At 37.6% G+C, this 21,167-nt stretch overlaps 1 protein-coding gene across 4 annotated transcripts in view; it reads left to right on the plus strand.

The window, feature by feature from the left end:
• The window catches only part of ATP2C1 (ATPase secretory pathway Ca2+ transporting 1), a 63,655-nt gene that overhangs the window by 23,940 nt on the left and 18,548 nt on the right, over positions 1-21,167 (plus strand). For all 4 annotated transcript variants that reach the window (XM_031553960.2, XM_085226447.1, XM_085226449.1 and 1 more), the window contains 8 exons: positions 9,771-9,881; positions 10,817-10,933; positions 12,319-12,408; positions 13,696-13,731; positions 14,579-14,640; positions 15,009-15,117; positions 18,596-18,751; positions 19,427-19,495. In XM_031553960.2, the coding sequence (XP_031409820.1) occupies positions 9,771-9,881; positions 10,817-10,933; positions 12,319-12,408; positions 13,696-13,731; positions 14,579-14,640; positions 15,009-15,117; positions 18,596-18,751; positions 19,427-19,495 (750 nt within the window). The remainder of the gene's footprint in view (positions 1-9,770; positions 9,882-10,816; positions 10,934-12,318; positions 12,409-13,695; positions 13,732-14,578; positions 14,641-15,008; positions 15,118-18,595; positions 18,752-19,426; positions 19,496-21,167) is intronic.

Raw genomic sequence — 21,167 nt, forward strand, 5'->3', positions numbered from 1 at the left:
CAGCTATGAGAGATGGAGGCAGGCTGTTGGAGGGGAGCCATGTGATCTTATTTCTAAGCTGAAATGTTCTCTTGTAGAAAGTTAGCAAGTGTGGCAAGATTGATGACCGGTATTTCTGCCCAAAATCTTCTGGCCTTGAATTTCTAGAATGCCTCATGTGAATCAGGATTTCAGTGGAGGCTTGTGCTGTTTGGAGCCAAGTGAGGTGTGGCAGCTGAGCTCTTGGGTAATGAGTTTCTGGGCTGACCAAGTCCTGTCTTACAGAGACTTTGGTCTCAGCAGAAGATGAGAGAGCTGGGGCTCTTCAGCCTGGAGGAGGCTGTGAGGTGACCTGAGAGTGGCCTTTCAGTATCAAGGGGAGCTACAGGAAAGAAGGGGACAGGCTCTATAGCAGGATCTGTGGTGATAGGAAAAGGGGAAATGGTTTCAAAGAGGGAAGGTTTTTTCTTTACATCTAGCCTAAGTCTTCTACAGTGAGGGTGGTGAGGCACTGGAACAGGTTGCCTAGAGATGTGGTTGATGCCCTGTCCCTGGAGGCTTTCAAGGTGAGGTTGGATCAGACCCTGGGCACTTTGATGTAGCTATGGTGTCCCTGTTTGCTGCAGGGCAGATGGACTAGATGGTCTTCACAGGTCCCTCCCAACTTTAAGGATTCTGTGATTCTACAGGGGTTGTTTTGATGAATTTCAGTGAATGCTTAGGATACTGCATTTTTTCTTCTTCTGATTAATAAGTAATGAGAAACGAATGAAATGTTCAAGGAGATTTTTTTCAGTGTTCAAGGAATTTTTCAAACAGGAAGAATCAAAATGGAATGTTTTGGCCAAATATCTTGGTCGTCAAATTGTTCTGGTGTTTGTCACTGCATTTTGGCTAACTCTGCTGGCAGCTCATTGACTGGGGCAATGAGAATTTGAATTCACTGCTGTACAGCCACCAGAGTGTCCAAAAGTAGTCTAGCTAGCATGTCTTTTTCATCTGTATTCAAAGGTTGAATATTTGATTTTCTTAAAAGATTCAAATGTATAGTACACAAATGGGCTAAAGGAAGGTAAGGCAGTTTGCTCAGAGATGGAGTGCTTTAGTCTGAAGTTTTGTGGCCAGTTTTCCTTATGGAATCTGCAGCATTGCAGTCAGCTTAAGGTGTCGTTATTGTTGTGAAATATCTGTGGAATGTTTTCTGCCTGTGAGAGAGCAGGCAGTCATCATTCACAAGGCTTGCAAGATAACCCCATGGAGTATGTACTGCAACTACAGAAAATTGCCCAATTTTGGTGTTGTGTTGGTATCCTCAGTTGAACTAATGCCCTACTTTCCTTTCTGTTTCTTAAAGAAAAGATGTAATGTCCTGAGAGTAAGATGCATTTCAGTTGAAGATATATTTCTTGGACAAGTTATTTTTTAATAATATAGTTTTGTTACTTAAATATTTTTAGTAATTTTTCAGTATTTTTAGTACATAGTTATTGAGCTTTTATCGGGTGAATCACAGAATGATTTGGGTTGGAAGGGACCTTAAAGCCCATCCAATTCCAACCCCCTGCCATGGGCAGGGCTGCCACCCACCATGTCATGCTGCCCATCCAACCTGGCCTTGAGTGCCTTCAGGAATGGGGCACCACCCTGTCAATTGCCCAAATCAGTTGGATGCTATGTGGAGCATTGTGGTATTCTTTAGACTGACTGAAGCAGATAGCAAATATTTTATGACTTTTTCAGTTGTGCAAGCCTAGATTTAGCCTGTCAGCTTTAGAATTCAGGTTTCTGTTGCTTAATTGATGAGAATTCCGGAAGTAACATGTACCAAGAGGTACGTTTCTGATGTTGGCCTCAGGAGGGCCTTAAGTGCTGCTGAAGTAGCGCTGGACTGCAGCACAGGCTTTTTCAGGCTGTGGAGCTGCTTAGCAGGTTGTTCTCATTTGGGTATTTGTATTCCTTCTGTTAATGGGTGGTCTCTGCGCCAGGTTGAATACCACCCTTTTTCTGTAAAGTCCCATGAAGTAACACAATAGCGATGGGCTGAAAGCATGTGACCTCCCAGGACAGAAATCTGCTCTGCAGGGAGGACTCATTAATGCAAATTAGCGTGTCTCTTTCCTTCTAGCTTTTTTAGAGACAACTTTTCTGCGTATGTTTCCTTTGATGTGGAGACTCCTGGTAAGACGTTTAAACTAAAATGCTGTTGAAAAGGAACAAATTTCTTTGAATATTAGAATACAGGGCTGCTGCAGCTGTTTCCCAGAAGTGAAAAATCATCACACTTTCGGAAAAGATTCAACTCAAATGAAGATAGTGCACAGTAACTTCAAAGCCTTCAAAAAGTAATGCTGGTATCCTGAGCAAACAGAGCCTGGTAGAAAATAAACGGCTCATTAGTCTACAGAATTCCACCTTTTGGGGGTGGGAAGGGACAGCTCTTTGCAGTACAAAGTACGCTTCTTGCAAATTGGTTGCGAATGTTTCTGTGTCGAAGGAGCGTTGGCACTTCAGCTGTTGCTCTCAGAAAGCAGCACTCTTTCCAGTGAAGGTATTTGAGTCCAGTACTCTCTGACCAGGTTCTTCTAGGTATTCCACATGAGGACCGTGTAATGCAGGTGAATTTCACACTTCTAACGAACAGAGGGAGAAAACATTTGGTGCTGCCAGTTGATCCGCTCAGCAACGATAGTCAGTTGATCTGCTCAACTGATGAAGCTGTTTATCTGAAACAAAGGCCGCACTCGGTTCCCTTTGTTACTGATGAAGTCGGCTTGTTTTGCAACAGCTGTGGTCAGTTACACCCTATATTATTTCCTGAGCTTCATGGGCACATCACCCTTGCCCATCTCCACTGCTTCTTCTTCCATTATAAGTGTTTATTGATCAGTATTTGAGCTCTTTTCATAGCTAAATTTGCAGGTTTCTGAGCCATCATTAGAGAAATTGCTGGCTGAGAATACAGGAAAGTACTGATCTTCATGATTTAATCATGTATGAGGTACAACCAGCTCTATCAGTGCAGCCTGCATGGATGAAATCTCCTTGAATATAACTTCCAGTTTTACATCCATCAATAAAATATGGATAAATTAGTTCAAAAACCAATAATAAGGTGTTAGAAATGAAATTTACTTCATCAAAGTGCACTTGTAGTTTATCTGTAGTTATGGTTTGTGAGCTTGGTTTTTACCAATACTTATTAATTTATTAACTCTGTATGTATCACTCTCAACTATTTCCACCTACTCCTTACATTAATAGAACTACTGAATTCCTCTGGAGACTTAATTCCTGCTGAGATGTGGAGGAATTTCAGAGGAAATTGCATCACAGTCACAACCACATTTTGTATTGCTTTTTCCAAAGCAGTCTGAGAACTCTTTCTGTGTTCCTCTGCATCCAGCCTCCCACTTTGGAGCCCTGCTGTGCATCTGAGGTTTGCTTCTGGGCATGCAGTCAGTCTAGGATTTGCTGTAACTATTAATCATGCCTAGTGCATTTTTTTTTTTTTTTTAATTGGGTTTTTGCTGTGTCTTGCTGTCATGTGGCCATTGGACTGGGACGTCTTTCAAGGTTTTAGGAGCACCTTGTTTACTAGAAAAGAGCTGCAGAAATGTCCAGTGAAAAAGATTTTTAATGTCATTGCTAAAATGTAGCTCTCTGGGATCGTAGTCATAACTGTTCAAACTGGGAGTTTGAAGGTGAATAATAAGATGGTCAGAGGTCTGGACCTCCAAAACCTCTGACTACTGTATGCTGATGGATAGCACAAGACCTTGCATGAGTGCTTCATACCTGATGGAACTGACAGAGAAAAGGTTATATCCATTCTGGATGGAGTGCCTTTCCTTATGCTTCACAGCTGTGGAGCCCTTGCCCACCAGGTGCTGTTCCCAAAGTCTCTGCACCAGCACTTGGGCTCCTCTGCTCATTGATGGCTGGTAGTTCTCTGTCCTTGTGAGCTTTCAGGTTGCCAGACAGTGTAAAAGAGGTAAGCACTTGTTATTTAATTACATTACATACGCAGGTGTCTGCTTAAAACTGCTCTTGTTCCTGATGCTGTCTTCCACCAGGTGTTTTGGACCCTGAATTCTGCTCTTTGTCACAATACTGATCTGTCATTGTCATCTCCAGCACTTTGCTCTGCATTGCATATGACAGGAGAAGAACTTGCTTAATAGGATCCTAGTTTTCTATATCACTTTAGAAATATATTACTTTAGAAATATATTACTATATTACTATAGGTATATATTACTTAAGAGTTTGGTCGTATAGAATATTCAAGAAAATGGAAGCTTTTGTTTCAGTGAAAGACCTTTTTATCATGTTGTTAAAGATTGACTATTGCTCAGTGAAGAGGGAAAGGTAAATAGAAAAGGGATTCATGAGGCAGGGTGGGCTGGGAGGAATGGTGTTGTACACTGAAGAGGTGCTGACTCTTTCTGCAACCTAGTGAGAAAAGCACAAGCATTTGCAAGGCAAATCACTAATTAATAACCCAGAAAAGGTGATAGTAAGGTGTAAAAGCATATGTCCTTTCTGATATGGGGAATGCAGTATGATATGGCATTGGTCAGACCTCTGGCCAGGGCATGGCACAGTACAGAATTTGTCTGGCCTGAGTTCATTTGTACTCTAGTGAGGTTTTGCTCATTCATCAGGCACTGGTAGCAATCATGTCCAGAATGTGAATGTAGCTTTGAAGAATCTGTGGGCAACTCACTGTTGCTTTGTAATAATTGAAAGGGATTCAGTTTTACAGGGACTGATGGGCCGGATGCAGAAGGAGCTGATGAGAGGGATGGAAAGATTCAGGTGATTGGTACGGTTAGCAGGCAAATACTGGAAAGCTTGTTGAGGCAGTGCTTCCTCTCATCCTTTTGCATTTCCAGTTGTGCTGCAGTCGTTCCCAAGAGCTGGCTGTACCAACCTGCAGCTTGCCACTGTGACTTCTCATGCGGTTGGATAAGCAGTCCTTGCCAGGAGCAGAGTCCCCAAACTCAGCTGTTTCTTTCTCTTGCCTTTCTAGTGGAACTTTTCAAGGAAAGGATCCATATTTCTTTTTAATTTCTGTGACTGAAATGCCTTTGTATTTTTTTAAACATCTTGGTTTTGTTTCTTCTTTCTCTTTGCTGTTCTGAGTAGTTCTGCTTCACATGGCCTTTGCATTTTGCACTTGTAGGTCAATTGAGTAACCACGTGCAACATTTGAAGTACTTTGCATTAGCTAATTAGCCAAAGTGTTTTGCTCACAAGATTATCTAAAAATAGGTTTTGTTGTGAGAGTGCTCTGAAAAATTTTCAGACCACCCAGTTAATGTAGGTCCTGCCATTTGCATTCTCTGAGCATGCAGAGCTAAAATTTTCCTTTTACATTTTTTTGTAAAGTATCTCTATATCAGTGAGCCCTGCTGATTGATAATGGACTATGGAGTATCCCTGCTAAGCTGCTGCTGCACACATCAAAGGTATGATGTTGATACTCAGTCTCCAGTGGTGGTAGAAAGAAGGCAGACAGAATCTTGTAGTGTATGAGAAGGAAGAATTTCTTTGCATTACTGTTAGTTGGTACACAAATTACATGTTTTTCTTCAGAAAAGAATAGGAAGGAACTCTCAATTTCCAGTAATGCAAACCTTCCAGACAAACTTACATTAATTTTGATAAACATGCTTTAGTCACAGTTCCGTGGTCATAAGACTGATGTGTGTTTCTTGCCATAGAAATAGTGGTGTGTATGTTGGAATTGGTCCAGGAAAAGTCCCTCCTGGGGCAACTGCATATTTTTGTTAGCTAGCATCCTGCTTCTTTGTTCTCTGGTAGGTTTAACTGTGAATGAGGAGTGGAAAGCTGTAATCATTGCTCCAGAAGCTTCAGCTGTGCTGCCCAACTGATACAGCTGCATTGGCTAGCACCATTTCTTAGCTCCTTTATCCGTACAGGATCTTTGCCTGTGGTGAAATACGAAGCATTCTAAGATACCAGCAGATAAATGTTTGAAAAAGAGTTGCATCACAGGATGGGAAGAGATTTTACCGTATGTGGCTTGACTCCTGTGATATGTGGGTTTGGGGATAGCTTCTGTTGGGTACAATAACAGATGCTGCAGACAGTATTGATGCCACCCAGGGAGGTGGAGGAGTCACTGTGTATGGAGGTGACTTCAAGAAAAGGATAGATGTCACATTGAATAACATGGTTTAGTGGTATGGTGGTGATAGGTTGGACTAGATAGATCATCTCAGTGGTCTTTCCAATGTCAATAACTCCTATCATAAGAAGTCTTTCTTTTGCAGTGTAGAAGTAGTGCATAATAAAGGCAAAATTATTTGTTTGCATGTGATTATTATGTACAAACAGATGGGAAGTGATTTTCCAACCTTGTTTTTTTGGCCTTAAATCTGTCAGTGTTAACCCACTTAGTATCTTGGAAGATGGTGATAAAGGGAACAACTATCAGTTTCTTACTGGCTCAGTAATTGGTGGCAAAGTGTTGGATGTAAAATTGTTCTTTTCTGAACAGTAAGTAGAGCTTGATCTACACAGAGATTGTAGAACTTTTTGAGAAATTAACTGAGAGATCCATCCAGAATTGTCTTAAAATAACTAATATTGCTCTAGTGAAGGAAACTGGCTGTAAAAAGATGTTCTGAGCCTTTATTTTTCCCATCCTTTGCTAGATTTATGGCTTAAAGTTTTTATAACGTTCTTCTTAAAAGTGAGAGGTGGTTTGAATACAGTGAATTCAAAATCAGTGTGTGGGGTTTTTTTGTTTGTTTGTTTTTTTGTTCTTTGTGGTTTTTTTGTTTGTTTGTTTGTTTGAATCTGACATGAAAAAGTTGTCAAAATAGGCTTTGGTGTAGCACAATTCTACCATGCTAACGAAGCTTTATTTGGAAAAGCCTCATCATTTTAACACTTGTGTTTAAAGATAGTCAACTTTGAAAGATATCCATACAGAGCTTGTGAGTAGTCTTTTTTGAAGTCCTATTGATAATATTAGAGAAATGACCAGGTAAATGCATGCCTTCTTGAAAGTGATGTTTGAGTCTATGGCCGTAGAATCATTAGTTTTGGAAAAGACCACTAAGACCATCCATACGATTTAACCATCAACCTTATCACCTCCATACCACTAACCACATCTCTCAGTGCCACATCCACACATTTCTTGACAGCCTCTTAGCCATATCCGTTACTACAGGCAGAAAAAAGATTTCTCAGCATTAAAATTTGTAATGGCTGTTGGCTCACGTTTCTGCTTGCTCTTACTGGGAAAGCTTGGTTGCTCAGTTTTAGTTGAGCATGTCGTCATCTTGGTCAAAATCATGGGTTTGTGGATTTGTTTTGAAATAGTACTTAGGCTTAATTGTTTTCAGCCTTAAATTGTGGAGTTTGGTAACCAGATACCACAGCTATGGCGTTCCTTTCAACAAAAATCAAATGCTCATATTTAAAGTGGAAACTGTAAAGAAAAGAACACGAGCTGGTAGTTCAGTAGTGTGTAGTATCAAAGAGGGGAGATTGTGGCAAAATTCTGGGTACATGTTGGGTTCAAAGAGCATGTGATCCTAGAAAAGTGGAGCAGAAGCAAAAGTAAATTGAGTGTAAACTTCTGAAGAATGAAAAGGCCTCATCTCCAGTGCCAATTTCCTGAGAATTGAAGTGTTTCAACGAAGTATTGGTTCCCATCTGTAGGCTCAGCAGCCTTAATTGAGTATGTTCCTATTTCAGAATAGGTCACATAATCATAGAATATCCCAAGGTGGCAGAGTCCCGCAAGGATCATTGAGCCTGACTCAGTCTTTGCAGCCTGCACATGGGTGCAATATATACTGAAGATTCTGCAAGGGAGATTTGAGTGACTGTTTCTTTCTATGGACTGAGTCTCACAAGCATCAAGCGCTTTGTGGACACCAGTACAGGTAGTGCTATGGCTAAGCAAAGGCTGGATGCCTGCTTGGCAGACTGGGTGACCGTGGTGTTGCATCACTTCCAGTGGTGAAGTCCTGGAGAATATTTATGTACCAAAGAGTATTTTGTAAGGCTGAGAGTCATAATGTCTGCATTCTTCCTAGCTGAGGTACGTGTCATTCTGCTGCTCTAGTATAAGGTGCTCTAATATAGCTCAGTTTTGCAGAGGGATGCTGTATTGTGGGAGAAAACTTTGGCTGTGACAAATGTTTGTCCCACTGGTGCAGAATAATGTAACCTGCCTGGTGCAAGTTCTTGTTACCACTTGTGGTTTTGGAAAGCATTGAATTACTGTGTCTTTACATCTCATAAAGATATCCCTTGCTAGGAACAGAATTATACTTTTTTTTTTTTTTTTTTTCTCTCCCTGATGTCAAGAGCAGTTGGTGTATACTTCAAGTATTTTTAAAAGAACCTCAACAAATGTTGAGAGGAAGATACGGCACAAAGTAATGTGATTTTTTTTTTTTTTTTTTTTTTCCCGAGACATTTTAACTCAATCTGTCTCAGTTGAAACACATAAGTGTTTGGAAATGGTAACTTTCTAGTTAACTTTGGCAAAGGTCTGTATTTATACCATGCAATGTGAATTCATCATCACTTTTTAAGAAGGCCTCCATGAGTGTGTCTACATAGGATTCAATAAGTACCTACCCAGTGCTAAAGTTTAGGAGCTCGGTGGCAATGTGGCATGTGTGCTCCACCTGTGGTGCTTTTACCCTCATTCATTCTTCCCTCAGGCCCATGGGATGAAGGCTTGGTGTAATCTTACTTAGGTAAGCAACTGGAAGAACAAGAATGGAGTTGAATTAATCGCAGCTATCATATTTGAGTACTCGGCAGAACTGTGTGTGGTATAGAAAATAAAGGCTGTCATAGCCTTTTAGGGGATAAGAATGCTGTAATCTTCTAATGCATTTTCATACCAAGTATTTGTATTACAGCATCCGCAGAGGAAATTCAAAGCCTTTACTGTACGAAGGCATTAAATGGCGCATTCAAATTCTATGCAAAAAACATTTTCTGTGGTGTGCATGCTTAGGTGGTAGGTGTGCTCCAGAGAATGGAGTGGCAGCAGCGAGGTGAAAGAGATCTGAATTGACTGTGGGTGCAGCAGGATAGAGTGAGGGTAATGAAGGAGTGGAACGAGAGCATTGCTTGAGCTTCAAATATGGAATAAACAAGAATTCTGAAACTCTTCAGTTTCTTTAAATGCAGTGCTAAGCTGAGCTGTCAGCATTGCTAAAGCACTATTCTGCACTAGAAAAATGTTTGCATTTCTTAAAAAGCAGTGTTTTCTTGTAATAGCATTGACTTGAAGTTCTTGTACTGTAGTCAGTTAAGTTCTGTGACTTCGCATGCATCTGTGCCCTTATTTGTGGAGTTCTTGATGTTGTTTCTCCTTTCTTTGTCTGCAGTAACACACAAATATGCCTGCTTACACTGACTTCATCAGTGGGTAGAAAGTAGGAGCAAGGAGTGAAATTTAACCTGGAGTGAAATTTAATCTTCTGCCCAGTTATGGATGATAGGGAGCTAAAGGAGCATGAATATATGTAACTGTAAGGACCTTTGCTGTGGCTTAACACCAAATTACAGATACAATTCTCTCAGTTGAGCATCCAGTGTTTTGTTTTAGAATTACACATATGGTACTGCATGAAAATAAAGTGAATCTGAAGATCCTTGTTTTTTTTTTAGTGCAAATGGTTATTGAAAATGCTTTTTCAGTGGCATTAATACTGCATTGCTCTGGCATGTGCTGTTGATATGTTACGTGCCCCTCATCCTTCAGACTTCGGTTTTGTTTCTAGGTTGCACGTCTTGAACAAATCCCTGATGGTGACAATGAGACAATGATTCCGGTACTGTCCTCAAAAAAAGCAAGTGAATTGCCAGTTGATGAAGTTGCAAGCATTCTGCAGGTGAGTAATTCTGCATCTCTTAAAGCTGCGCTGATGTTACAAAACATTTGGCATTTCTTAAGGACAGATCTTGCCACTGAAAGCCTATGTGTTATCAAGCAGATTGATATTAATTATTGTCAGTTTCTAAAAGTATGTTGATCTTTGCATTGTTGCTTGAAATGCTTTAATCTCTAATGTTTTTGAGGAAAATTGGTTATTGAAGTGGGGTGGGAACTCAAAAATGTTTGGGCTTCTCAGTACTTTGGAGATTGCGTTTTTGTTAAGAAAACTCCTAGAGTTTGATTTTTATTTATTTATTTTTTCTTCCTGTAAAACTCTGTCCTGTTTTTCATAGCTATCACTTCTGTTTCTTTATGGAATTCTCAATGTCCTTAATATGATCTGGCAGCTTCCATTTTAAGAGGAGGAACGGGGTTGAGAAAGCTACCCATTGACAGATTTATGAACCATTGAATTTGGGTTAATTTTCTTGATAGATGATCTTTCATCTTCTGTATGCTAGACTGCTTGAGGAGTACACCATAATAGATATTGCCCACAGACAACTCAAGATTTTGAAGCTATTGCTGTCATTTGGCCAAGTAGCCAAATTCCTGACATAATTCTCAAGAGTCTGAGCTGCGCCTACAGTTTGGATCGCTGATGAGTTTACTGCAGGGAAGATCAGCAGTCTTTTAGAGATGTGTAACTGCAGATGCTGCTTTAGTTTGGTCAATTTTGTTTTGAATATTTTTTCTGTCAAATATTATTTTAAAACAGTAGTTAGCTTTTATCAGCATACAAACAGTAGCACCAGACTTGTCTTCCTGATGGCTAATCTGATGGCCAAACTTTCATAATCTAAGGCCCTTTATTTAAGTGTTGGGATTTATTTTGAAGTCTGTCTTTATAGTGTAATTGCTTACTGTGTTATTCTTTGTGTATTTTAATAGGCTAATCTTCAGAATGGCTTGAAAAACTGTGAAGTGTGTCACAGACGGGCATTCCATGGATGGAATGAATTTGATATTAGTGAAGATGAACCTCTCTGGAAAAAATATATTTCCCAGGTTGAGATTTTTGTCTTTTCTGCTTTTCTGTTTTAATATTTGGTCAGTAATTCTATGCTTTATTCTGTAACTTTCATGTTACAGAACGAATACATTCTGATAAAAGTGGGTAAACTGAAGTTAGGTTAGAAATTGTCTTCCATAGCTTGCATCTAATTTACCTATTGAAAAAGCTTTCATTTGGGTGTAGAAATGAGTGTTTAGATTACATGGTTTGTTCATGAATAAGTGTTCGCACCTAGCAGAAGGCTGCTAACAGTAACTAGCTTAAGGGCTGGAGAAGTAAAAGTTCCTTATAGGCAGTGGCTTGAGCATGAATTGCTCTGAAATCAGGCACAAATGCGTATGACTGGTAAATGCTTAAATGGAATATGAAGTGTGAATAACTAGCTAGGCAAAGGAAAATTTGAAAAAGCAAAAAACATTGCCTATGAATTGGAGGTGTGAATGGAGTCAGCCTATTGACTTACTATAAATATGAGCCCATCCAGCATCTCTGAATGGTGTGAAAGTGCCACTACTTTGCCAATATTTTGCTTCCCTTATTATGGCAAAGTTATTTAAAGCAGTTTCTCAAACAACAGTTTTCTAAGGAATTTATGTTAAACATTTTGGTTGATGTTTCCTACAACTTGTCTAAGCAGCAGTACATTTAAGTTCTAAAGTAATAGATAATTAATTATGGGATTGGTGCTAGTGGGAGCATCTTTACATACTGGCTGTCCTCTGGCACTAATGCTTCACTTTTCCACCCATAGCTTCAAGTAGATGCATCAGAATGCTTCTGAAGCATACTATTAAAGCCTGTTTTAGGTAGCATTTATGTATGTATTTGCTTTGGATGCGCTTGTCATATATGCTCTTGAATGTCCTCTGCTTCTATTGTAAGATTCACTTCTTTTGTAAGAGTTCTCTTGTTGACAGCGTTAGGAACAAGCTGTCATGTAGACACAAGATCCTTTATTAATTTAGCCTTAGAAATCTGAAGAAAGCATGTGATCTAAAATGAAAGTTTGTATCTTGGAAAGCAAGAAGTCATGAATTGGAAATTCTGAAATTGCCTTGATAATAATAAATTGCTGGGAACAGGATCTGCCTGTTGTTACCTTAAGAATGTTTTGAATACGTTTCAGGCTTTTTTGTATGTGTTTAAATGCAGTATAAACAAATAAGGAGATATTTTGACTTTGAAAATGTGGATCAAAAACTGTTTTTCTGTTGCCATTGAATATGGTCTGGTCAACAGCTTTGATATTGAAAACAACTAACCCTCAAATAAAATCTGAACTGTACAGAGTCAATTCTTTTTCGATGTTTTTTAAGGTGTAGATAAAATAGTCTTTCTATATGGAATATTGCTGAATTACTCTTCTGTTTTATTTCAGTTTAAAAATCCCCTTATTATGCTTCTCCTGGCATCTGCGGTCATCAGTGTTTTAATGCATCAGTTTGATGATGCTGTCAGTATCACTGTGGTAAGGAACTCAAATCTTATCTTCTGAAAAAATGCTTCAGAATGGTGACCACTTTTACTTTGAATATCACTTGAATGCCAATATGGGGCGGGATTTAACTGTAATTAATTAAGGTGATGTATCTATTTTTACTTTTGGAGGATACTGGCATCTTGATGCGCACAGACACAAACTGTGAAATGTTGATGTGAACCTAGGGGAGCCAAACTGTCGCAGGTAGCATGAACTGTAGAAGGTGATACTGCCTCCAAAAGAAGCATGTGTAACTCAGGTAGCAATATTCAATGGAAAGAGGGAAAATATTTGTGTGTGTGTGTATATAATATAGTTATTTACTAGTATTCCATTGGTAAGGCAGAGAGAGTTGCTGGGTTTATCTTTGATTTAGTTAAGAGTTCTAGAAGAGTCTTTCTCTTTCAAAATGGTCATATTTAGTTTTTTAGTAATTACAAAGGGTGTACTTTTAAGATATGATTGTATCTTCAAAGGTACAGGCCAGCCAATAAGAAATGACTGTAACAACTCAATTTTGAGTAACAAATTCAATTAGTATAACAAAGCTCAATTAGAGACTGTATTGAGGGAGGAGGTCATACTTTAAACAAAATTGATCCTTCTCATTATCTAATAGACCCCATTCATTGACTCATTTTCACCCTGCATGCGTACAGGCCCCGTGATGTTTATGTTGAAGTGTTGTGACCAGAGCTGTGTGTGATATGGGGGAAGGCTTACTACTGATGCCTTTCTACTCTTCTTGGATGATTCCTACAGGGAAATTTTGTTTGTTGGGATTTAAAAAGTAGCTCACTACTTTAATTCTAGTCTTCAACTTATTCTTAGTCTGTGATCTAGTTACTTGATTTAAACCAGATCTGATGCTTTATGACAATTAACATGGTAGTGAATACTTCAGTCAGACATTTTTGTACTCTTTGTGTTATGGAACTCCCTCCACTACTACCTCTTGCTCACCTTTTAGAAACACAGAACAGTTTACTTTCCAAGCACTGGAAGTTTTACTTCAAAATCACCATCTAGTTATCAGTGTTATTTTTAGTAATATCAGCTTACCAAGGCACATGAATGTCACTGAATAGGCACAAATAGACAATGGTGTTGCTTTTTTTTTAGCAGGCCTGAAGGTTAGCCAGTCATTTTGAGCAAGAGAGTCTGTTTCCAAACCATATTGCTAACGTGTAGTAATAACTATGGCTGGGCAGAAGCAAATATCATTTACTTTCATTGCTGTTTGGAATTCTCTTATCTACTTTTGTTTTCTTACAGGCAATACTGATCGTTGTTACAGTTGCCTTTGTTCAGGTACGACATCTGTTGTACAAATGAGATTATTGCTTTTATGTATGCTCTTATACTTAATAAGTAGTTGTCCTGATGCAATGTGCAGCTGCACAGTGCTTGATTAAAGAGCTCTGTGCTTTCATCCAAGTCTTTTGCCTTCTCTGAAGTGCTTGATTTGTTCTACTTTAACATTTTATGCATCTATATGGGTAATGTAATCAGCAACAAAAGAATGCGTGTAAAGAAACATTCAAATTAAACAATGTTGAAGTACTTTAAAATATTAAATTTCATAGAAAATGTATTTTAAACGTATCACTCTGGCTGCAATTTTGTGTGGAATTTTACCCCCCAACTCTTTTAAATTGTTTCCTAAGTAATAAAAAAAAACCAACTTCATTCTTTAAATACCCAGCTTTACTTAGTGTGTGCCTAAGGCAAAATAGCTTTCTTTTTGTACTTCGTATCATTGTTTATTTTCTAATCTGTGAATTGAGTTAGAGGTGAGTTGTATTACCTTAGTTCTCCAGGGGTTAAGAATGTGAACACAGTATTTTTGGTACAACTTTACTAACCTGTAGAACTTGATTGTGTGTGATCCCTGAGTCTAGAAACATGACCATTAAGTATTACAAAGCCCTGAAAGTATAAAGGAGAATGCAAAGGGCCTCTTTCAGTCTTTCAGAAAAATTGCATGTAGGCACATCTGTGAAATTTTAGCATTTGGACCATATTTGCTTTTTAAAATCTATCTAACAAGGACCTGCTGGAGGGCGTATCTTAACTAAGTCTTTGTAAAATTGTCCTAATACAACTTTTAAAATGAGGTATGTCCACATCTGATGAAATGTCTATCTTGCCTCTGCAGGAGTACCGATCAGAAAAATCTCTTGAAGAGCTTAGTAAACTTGTGCCTCCAGAATGCCATTGGTATGGAATCATTACATCCTCTCTCTCAAATTAAGTCATGTTGAGTTTGATGTGAAATGAGTAGAATAAAAGTGCTCTACTTAAAACACCTTTATAGCAAGCCATTATGATTTTAAAGAACACAATTTGCTTTGACTCGTTTTAAGGATTGTTGTATGGTTCTAAAATAATACTCTGCATTTTTGCCCATTGGATACTTCAGATGATGTTAAGTGATACGAACCTTCTGAAGAAATGAACAGCGAATTCGAAATTGTATTTTGCTGAAACTAGGAACACTTCAGTGCGTGGTCAGCACTTTGATTTTCCCAGATAAAATGCCAGAGGAGATGTTATTATGCAATTTGACCTTGTATTTACACCTACAGTGTGCGAGAAGGTAGAGTGGAACACACGCTTGCAAGAGACTTAGTCCCAGGTGATACAGTCTGCCTGTCTGTTGGAGACAGAGTCCCGGCTGATCTACGTTTATTTGAGGTATGTAATATTGCATTTATATTTAATAGCATTTCTTTTTGTGAGACAGAGTGTAAGAGAAGATATGCACTGAATACTGAGCTGCAGTAAGTATTTCTATTTGGAATTCACAGCTAGTTGGATTGAATTGTGAAATAATTAAGCTCGCAAATGCCGTTGTGCATTGATAGTATATATTCTTTTTGGTTGTAGAAAATAGGATTTTCTGACTTCATGTATGTAATCCATTCTTGAAAACTTTAGCATTCAGAAAAAGTATTCAACTAAGAAAGCCAAAGAGTTGTTTTCAGTCTGAATTATAAGATATTTTGGCAGCTGTTAGCTACTGATTTTTTTGTCTTTATTTGCATTGGTCTTTAGGATATAATTTTGGTGTTCACTACACACTGTGCTAATTTCAATGCTCTGTTTATAGCACTGAAAGTGAAGGTGATGTGTTTGAACATACTTTGTGCTTTCTCTAAGAGATCTTTGGCTTGGATGCTGTTTGTAGAAAAGGGGATTAGCCCAAATCAAGATAGATGTGCACCAAACTACTAGAGAATGACAAAAACTTTTGGCCACAGCAACACATATCAAGTCTGTACAATTTACACAACTTACTGTAACTTATTATAAATTAAGGCCTTAATTTATGCCGTTATGTCTTTTTTTTTTTTTTTTTTTTTTTTTTTCTCCATTCATTGTGCGCAGTTTAATCAGTAAATGAGATTTCACCCACCTTTAACCTTGTGCCTATTTCCTGGTCTCTCCTGTGCCTAACCTGTCTGTAGGTGGAGAAAAAGCCTAGGCAGGTTACTCGCAAAAATATAACATCTTGCCAGTCTCTCTTGTATGTGGCCTAGTTTCTTCTTTCCCTTCAGTTGTAAAGCTCCTCTTCATTGCTGAAAAAAGATGAATGATCAGTAGAATGTGAGCATTACTTTATTTTAGAGCCTAGATCAGTTTCAAGTCCTTGATACAAGGAAGTATAAATAATATATATAATCATAAAATAAAATATTTTGGCATTTCTATTTTGATGAATATGGCCTTGCAAATCACTTGCTTACTATTTAAGACCCCTTTCTGAATATTTAGTGGCTGGAGTTGGGTAGAAAGTGATCCAAATAAGGATTAACTGGAAGAGGTATTAATTTTTTTTTTTTGTAAAGGAAGTACTGTCATGTGCACCTATTTTTATAAAATTGTAAAAAAAACATCTTCACAGTCTTACTGTAATGGTAAGTTCTGCTTTCTACATTTCTTATTTAAGGACCTGCAAGCCAGAAGTTGTTACATGAAAATAAGGTATTTGGACAAAGAAAGTAAGAATGTAGTTTTACTGTTAACTGTATTAGAGTTACTGCAGGATTATTGTTTTACTGTGTTAATGGAATGTTAAGTTCTTCCATGAAAATATCCTAGAGAAATTGCCTCAAAGATGCAAGTGCTTGGATGGTATCTAACATTTTGATTGTCCTTGTGTTGGAAGCTGGTGTCACATCAATAAAGTAAACAATGGCAAGTAAAACTTTGTAGAAGTACAGGAATTAAGTCTTCAAAATAACGACTCATAACCCTGAGCTGAACTTAATGACTGTAGAACAAACTGTGGTGTCTTTGATGGGTCAATGATTGAGACTTTTTACATTTTCTTTTGCTAAAGCTTTTTTTTTTTTTTTTCCCTCCTGATTATGGTGACTAATGGAATTAGCTATTCCTTAATGTCACTTGTTTTGGAAGAATCATCTTGTCCCAGAGGGTATTGCTAGGGGATGGATGACTCTAAAGGGAAGTTGTCTTTTCAGATAAAGAATGTGATCACTACAGCATGTTCTCATGGGTACTGTCCTAGAAATTTGTAGAAGTGCTATTTAGTTGCTGTTTACTTTGCAAAGAAATTTCTTTGCTGGGCTAATCTTGTGGGGCTATCTTATTTTTCAAAATGTAATTTGAAGACCACTTCTGGCCTAGGTTTTCTGCGGGTTAATGAGACATCCATCAAGTTTTCTAGCAAGAACTAACGTGACTGTAACATCTTCGGCTTTGAACAAAATTAAATTTGGTGGAGATGACAAATAATTCAGAGCTCATGGATAAATCTGAACGGTAGCACTGTGGTAACTTCATCTTGTTTAATCTTGCAGCCTGAGGAATACAATGCGAATAAAGCATTACTATAGGACTGCTTCTAATTGTTCTTTATGGCTTTGATTGAAAGATTCACTGCAGTTCTTGACAAGTGCCACTTTCCTTTATTGATTCAGCATCCGTCTTTTAAAAAAGGGTACTGTCCTTGTAACTACTTGAGAGTATAGCAGAAACTAGGAGAATTTGACTCTTCATAAAGCACTTTAGTAAAAGTACAGTTCTCTTCTTTACATTGACCAAATTATTTTGGCTGTAGCAGCATTTTGTTGTCCAGCTAGACATGGAGAGCTTCCAAGTTAACTCAAAATAAAGCCCCTTCCCCCCAAAAAAAAAACAAACCGAAAATACTCTTTAAGCTCAGAATGATGACTTACCTGTGGTGGTACCAAGTATGGTGTGACTGATTCTTATTTACTCTTTACAAAAGATATCCTTTCAAAGAGATTTGGTAACTTAATTTTATCAAGCTTTTCTCAAGAAGATTGTATTAAAATCTTGTGATTTAGTCACAAATAAGAGCTTTATGCTTCTTAATAACACAGAATTGTGTTACTTGGAATGCGTCAATAGAATTCTATGATTTAAGCTTTGGCTCTATTCAGTACTGTTTAAAATCAATAGATGATTTTAGAATTGCTGTCAATTGGGAAAAAACATTTAAATTCTTATTTTTATAAGATATTTTTCATTTTACATTCTATGTATAGAACACTTGTTTTGTTCCTATCAGACAGCTGTGTAGTTTTAATGGAATAATTCCTTTTTCTCTTTTCCTTCTCTAACTGCTCACACTTGCTGCCAAAAATCCCACAAAAGTGGGAAACCTGAAGGAAGGGCATTTTTAACATTTCTCCAGTTTATTGTGACTCTTGCCTGAATAGCATTTTCCCTGTAGGGACTTTGTGGACAAAAAAATCCCTTTATAAGATATATTTTTTTGTTAGTGTGTCCCTAATTGGCCACGCTAAGAGGAACTGGACAGAGGAAGAATTGAGAGGGATATAATATGTCTACGTATTTGCATTCTCAGTTAATTATTTCGTTTGCCAATGGAATGCATCTGTTACAAGCTCTTAACTGTTCTATAGAAAAAATCCAGAACATAAAATGAGAACTAAACTTTGACTTTGCAAAGTGAGAGCATCGTTCTGTAGGAATGCTTATTGCTTTGTTGGCTTTTGTTGGCTGTAAAATAGAGTGGATATTACATATGATTTTTTTTTCCATGTGAATAAATTGGATATATTTTTAATGGTCAGAGTTGGGAAGTTTTTATTACCGTTTCTACCTACTTATAAAAGTTGATTGCCATAGCTCTTAGCATCTGTATATTTTGTTTCCAAAGGCTGCGGACCTTTCTATCGATGAATCCAGCCTCACAGGTGAGACAGCTCCCTGTGCTAAATCTACAGCTCCTCAGCCAGCAGCTACCAATGGAGACCTCACTACAAGGAGCAACATTGCTTTCATGGGAACATTGGTCAGATGTGGAAAAGCAAAGGTAAAATTATGAGTGATAGGGAAGAACAACTTCCAGGTTTTAACTATTTGAATAACCCCAGTTCTTGTTTTTAATGTTCACTTATACCAGTTGATAACTGTTCTTTACTGGCTGCATGTATTTTCATTTTTCTAAAACAACAGGAATTAAATGAAGTAGAAATAGAAATGTTTACTGGAAATATGGGTGACTTTACTGTAACGCAGTGCAGTAGTGCAGAGCTGTTCTCAATGCTGCTTTTTCAGACACTGAAAGTAAACCTATAGTCAAGAGTAATCAAACTGGGAAGAAGCAGATGTGAAACTGTTCTATCTAGGATGTGGTATTCCCAAACTTGTAGAACTGCATTCGTGTGTTAGAGCGTGAAGACCTGTGGTTGTGGTTGGTGTTAGCTGACTGTTGCACTGTTTGGTAACTATCTGTAACAAAACCTTAATAGTTCAGCAATACACAGAATAGCACTTTCGTTTCTGAGAGTTGAAATATATTTTTTTTTTTTAACAAAAATTCTTCTCATTTGTATCAGTAGTTAAAATTACAAACACAGTTAACAAACTCATAGCAGACTAAATGGCATTTGCCCAGTGTTTGAGTCAAAGCTATCAAGAACAATCACTAATGTTAAAATGAAACCTTAGATCTGAGTTGTCTTCTTCATTTATTTGGGTTTTTTAGGGCATTGTTATTGGAACAGGAGAAAACTCTGAATTTGGGGAGGTTTTCAAAATGATGCAAGCAGAAGAGGTAAGAGTGAATATCTAGAAACATAGGCGTGTATATTAGAGATGTACATTTTGTCCATTAAAATTATACTTTTGGAGTTTATAGGAACTTTGTTAGATTTAATTACAGTGCTTTTCATGTTTTTCTTTTCTCTAGTTAAAACAAATCTTAGCTTTTGAAAATGAAAGCAATAATTGAATCCCTAAGTGACCTAAATATGTTATCTTTGAAAATAATATTTGAAAGCTTTTCAAGAATGGAACAACTTTTACTGCATTTAGCACAAGTGTGTTTTTCAAGTGGAACTGAGTTTTTACAGAAGGGATTTGTATGGTATATTTGTGCACAGGACTATGTTTCCCCTCAAAGTTTGTACCATGTACTTTAGGGTTGTGTGTGTTTTCTGCTGCTTCATAATCTCTAGCTTCTCCACCTAAAGTTATGAAGCTCGCTTTGACTTCAGTATACCAAATTCCTGTAGTAAGTTTATTGCAGAACTCTGATCCACACAGAAGTCAGTCTCTTGAGTGCTTTGTGTTCCTGTGGCCTTCTAACCTCTTCTCTGGCTGCCTGACCAGCACAGGATCGGAAGGTGACAGCCTGTCTCCAGCTGTCAGGACACAATCAGGCATAGTATAGGCAGCACTTTTTTTTCTCCTGAATTACATTTCTGAAATGTGTCAAAACAGAGCTTCTGAGGCTATTAGGTGGGGCATTAGATGTGTCAGCCAGGAGTGCACCACTGACTTTGTGGTGTTAGCTGCAGTGCCTTACTATGCCTTTCAAAGAAATACTGCTGTCCAGTCACCCAAAATGGAATCCACTTCATTACACATGCAAAGAAAATATGATCCATTGCATGGATTTTAGTTTGTATTGTAACATCTGCAATTATTAATGAGAAAAAAAAGTACGTGAGCATTCTGCGCCATCAACATTCTGAAACATCAGAGTACTTTGGGGTTATTTTTGATATTTATTTCATAATAATCTTACTTTAAAAGCAAATTTTGATGGTAATAGTGAATTAAATTCTTAAGTCAGCTTCCCCACATAGTGTGGGCGCTGTTTTGCCTTGACTCATGCAGCAGAGATTTTTACAATTATCCTGTTTTCTTCCTATTGCCACACTTTCCATACTGTAATCCAGCATATATTAGTATTTTAAAAAAAAAAAGAGTAACAAAGAAAAACCACAAAACAAACTAAATGGCATCCAGTGTAAAAATCTCCTTTCTGATATATATATATATCTATATCTATATATATATATATATTTTTTTTTTTTTTGTATCCTGTTTACTGTATTTTACTGTATTTTTGGTACTAGATACTGCTATAGTTTCCTATTTGTCTATTTTTGCAGCTAGTTAGCAAATTCTTCCTGAGGTAGAATTGGTCTTTCAGGGCTTTAATGTTTCTGCCTCCAAAAGTCTGTTTTGTTCTTGTTATCAAGGACTTTTATGTCTGGAAGAAATGTGGTTGATTTTGGTTAACCTTGCTTTTTTGTAAAGTCTTTGATATGAATTTTTATATTAGATTTGCTGTGAACATCACAAAACTCCTAAAGGATATTTCTAAATTTCACTTAGTTTCCTTGAAGTGTTCTTCAAATTTATTGAATTCTACATGATGAGGGAACAAGGCCTGTGTGTTTTCATTCACTGAATGTGTGGAAAAATGCTATATAGCT

The sequence above is a fragment of the Meleagris gallopavo genome, chromosome 6 (assembly GCF_905368555.1).
Source record: "Meleagris gallopavo chromosome 6, MGAL_WU_HG_1.1, whole genome shotgun sequence".
NCBI classification, from domain to species: domain Eukaryota; kingdom Metazoa; phylum Chordata; class Aves; order Galliformes; family Phasianidae; genus Meleagris; species Meleagris gallopavo.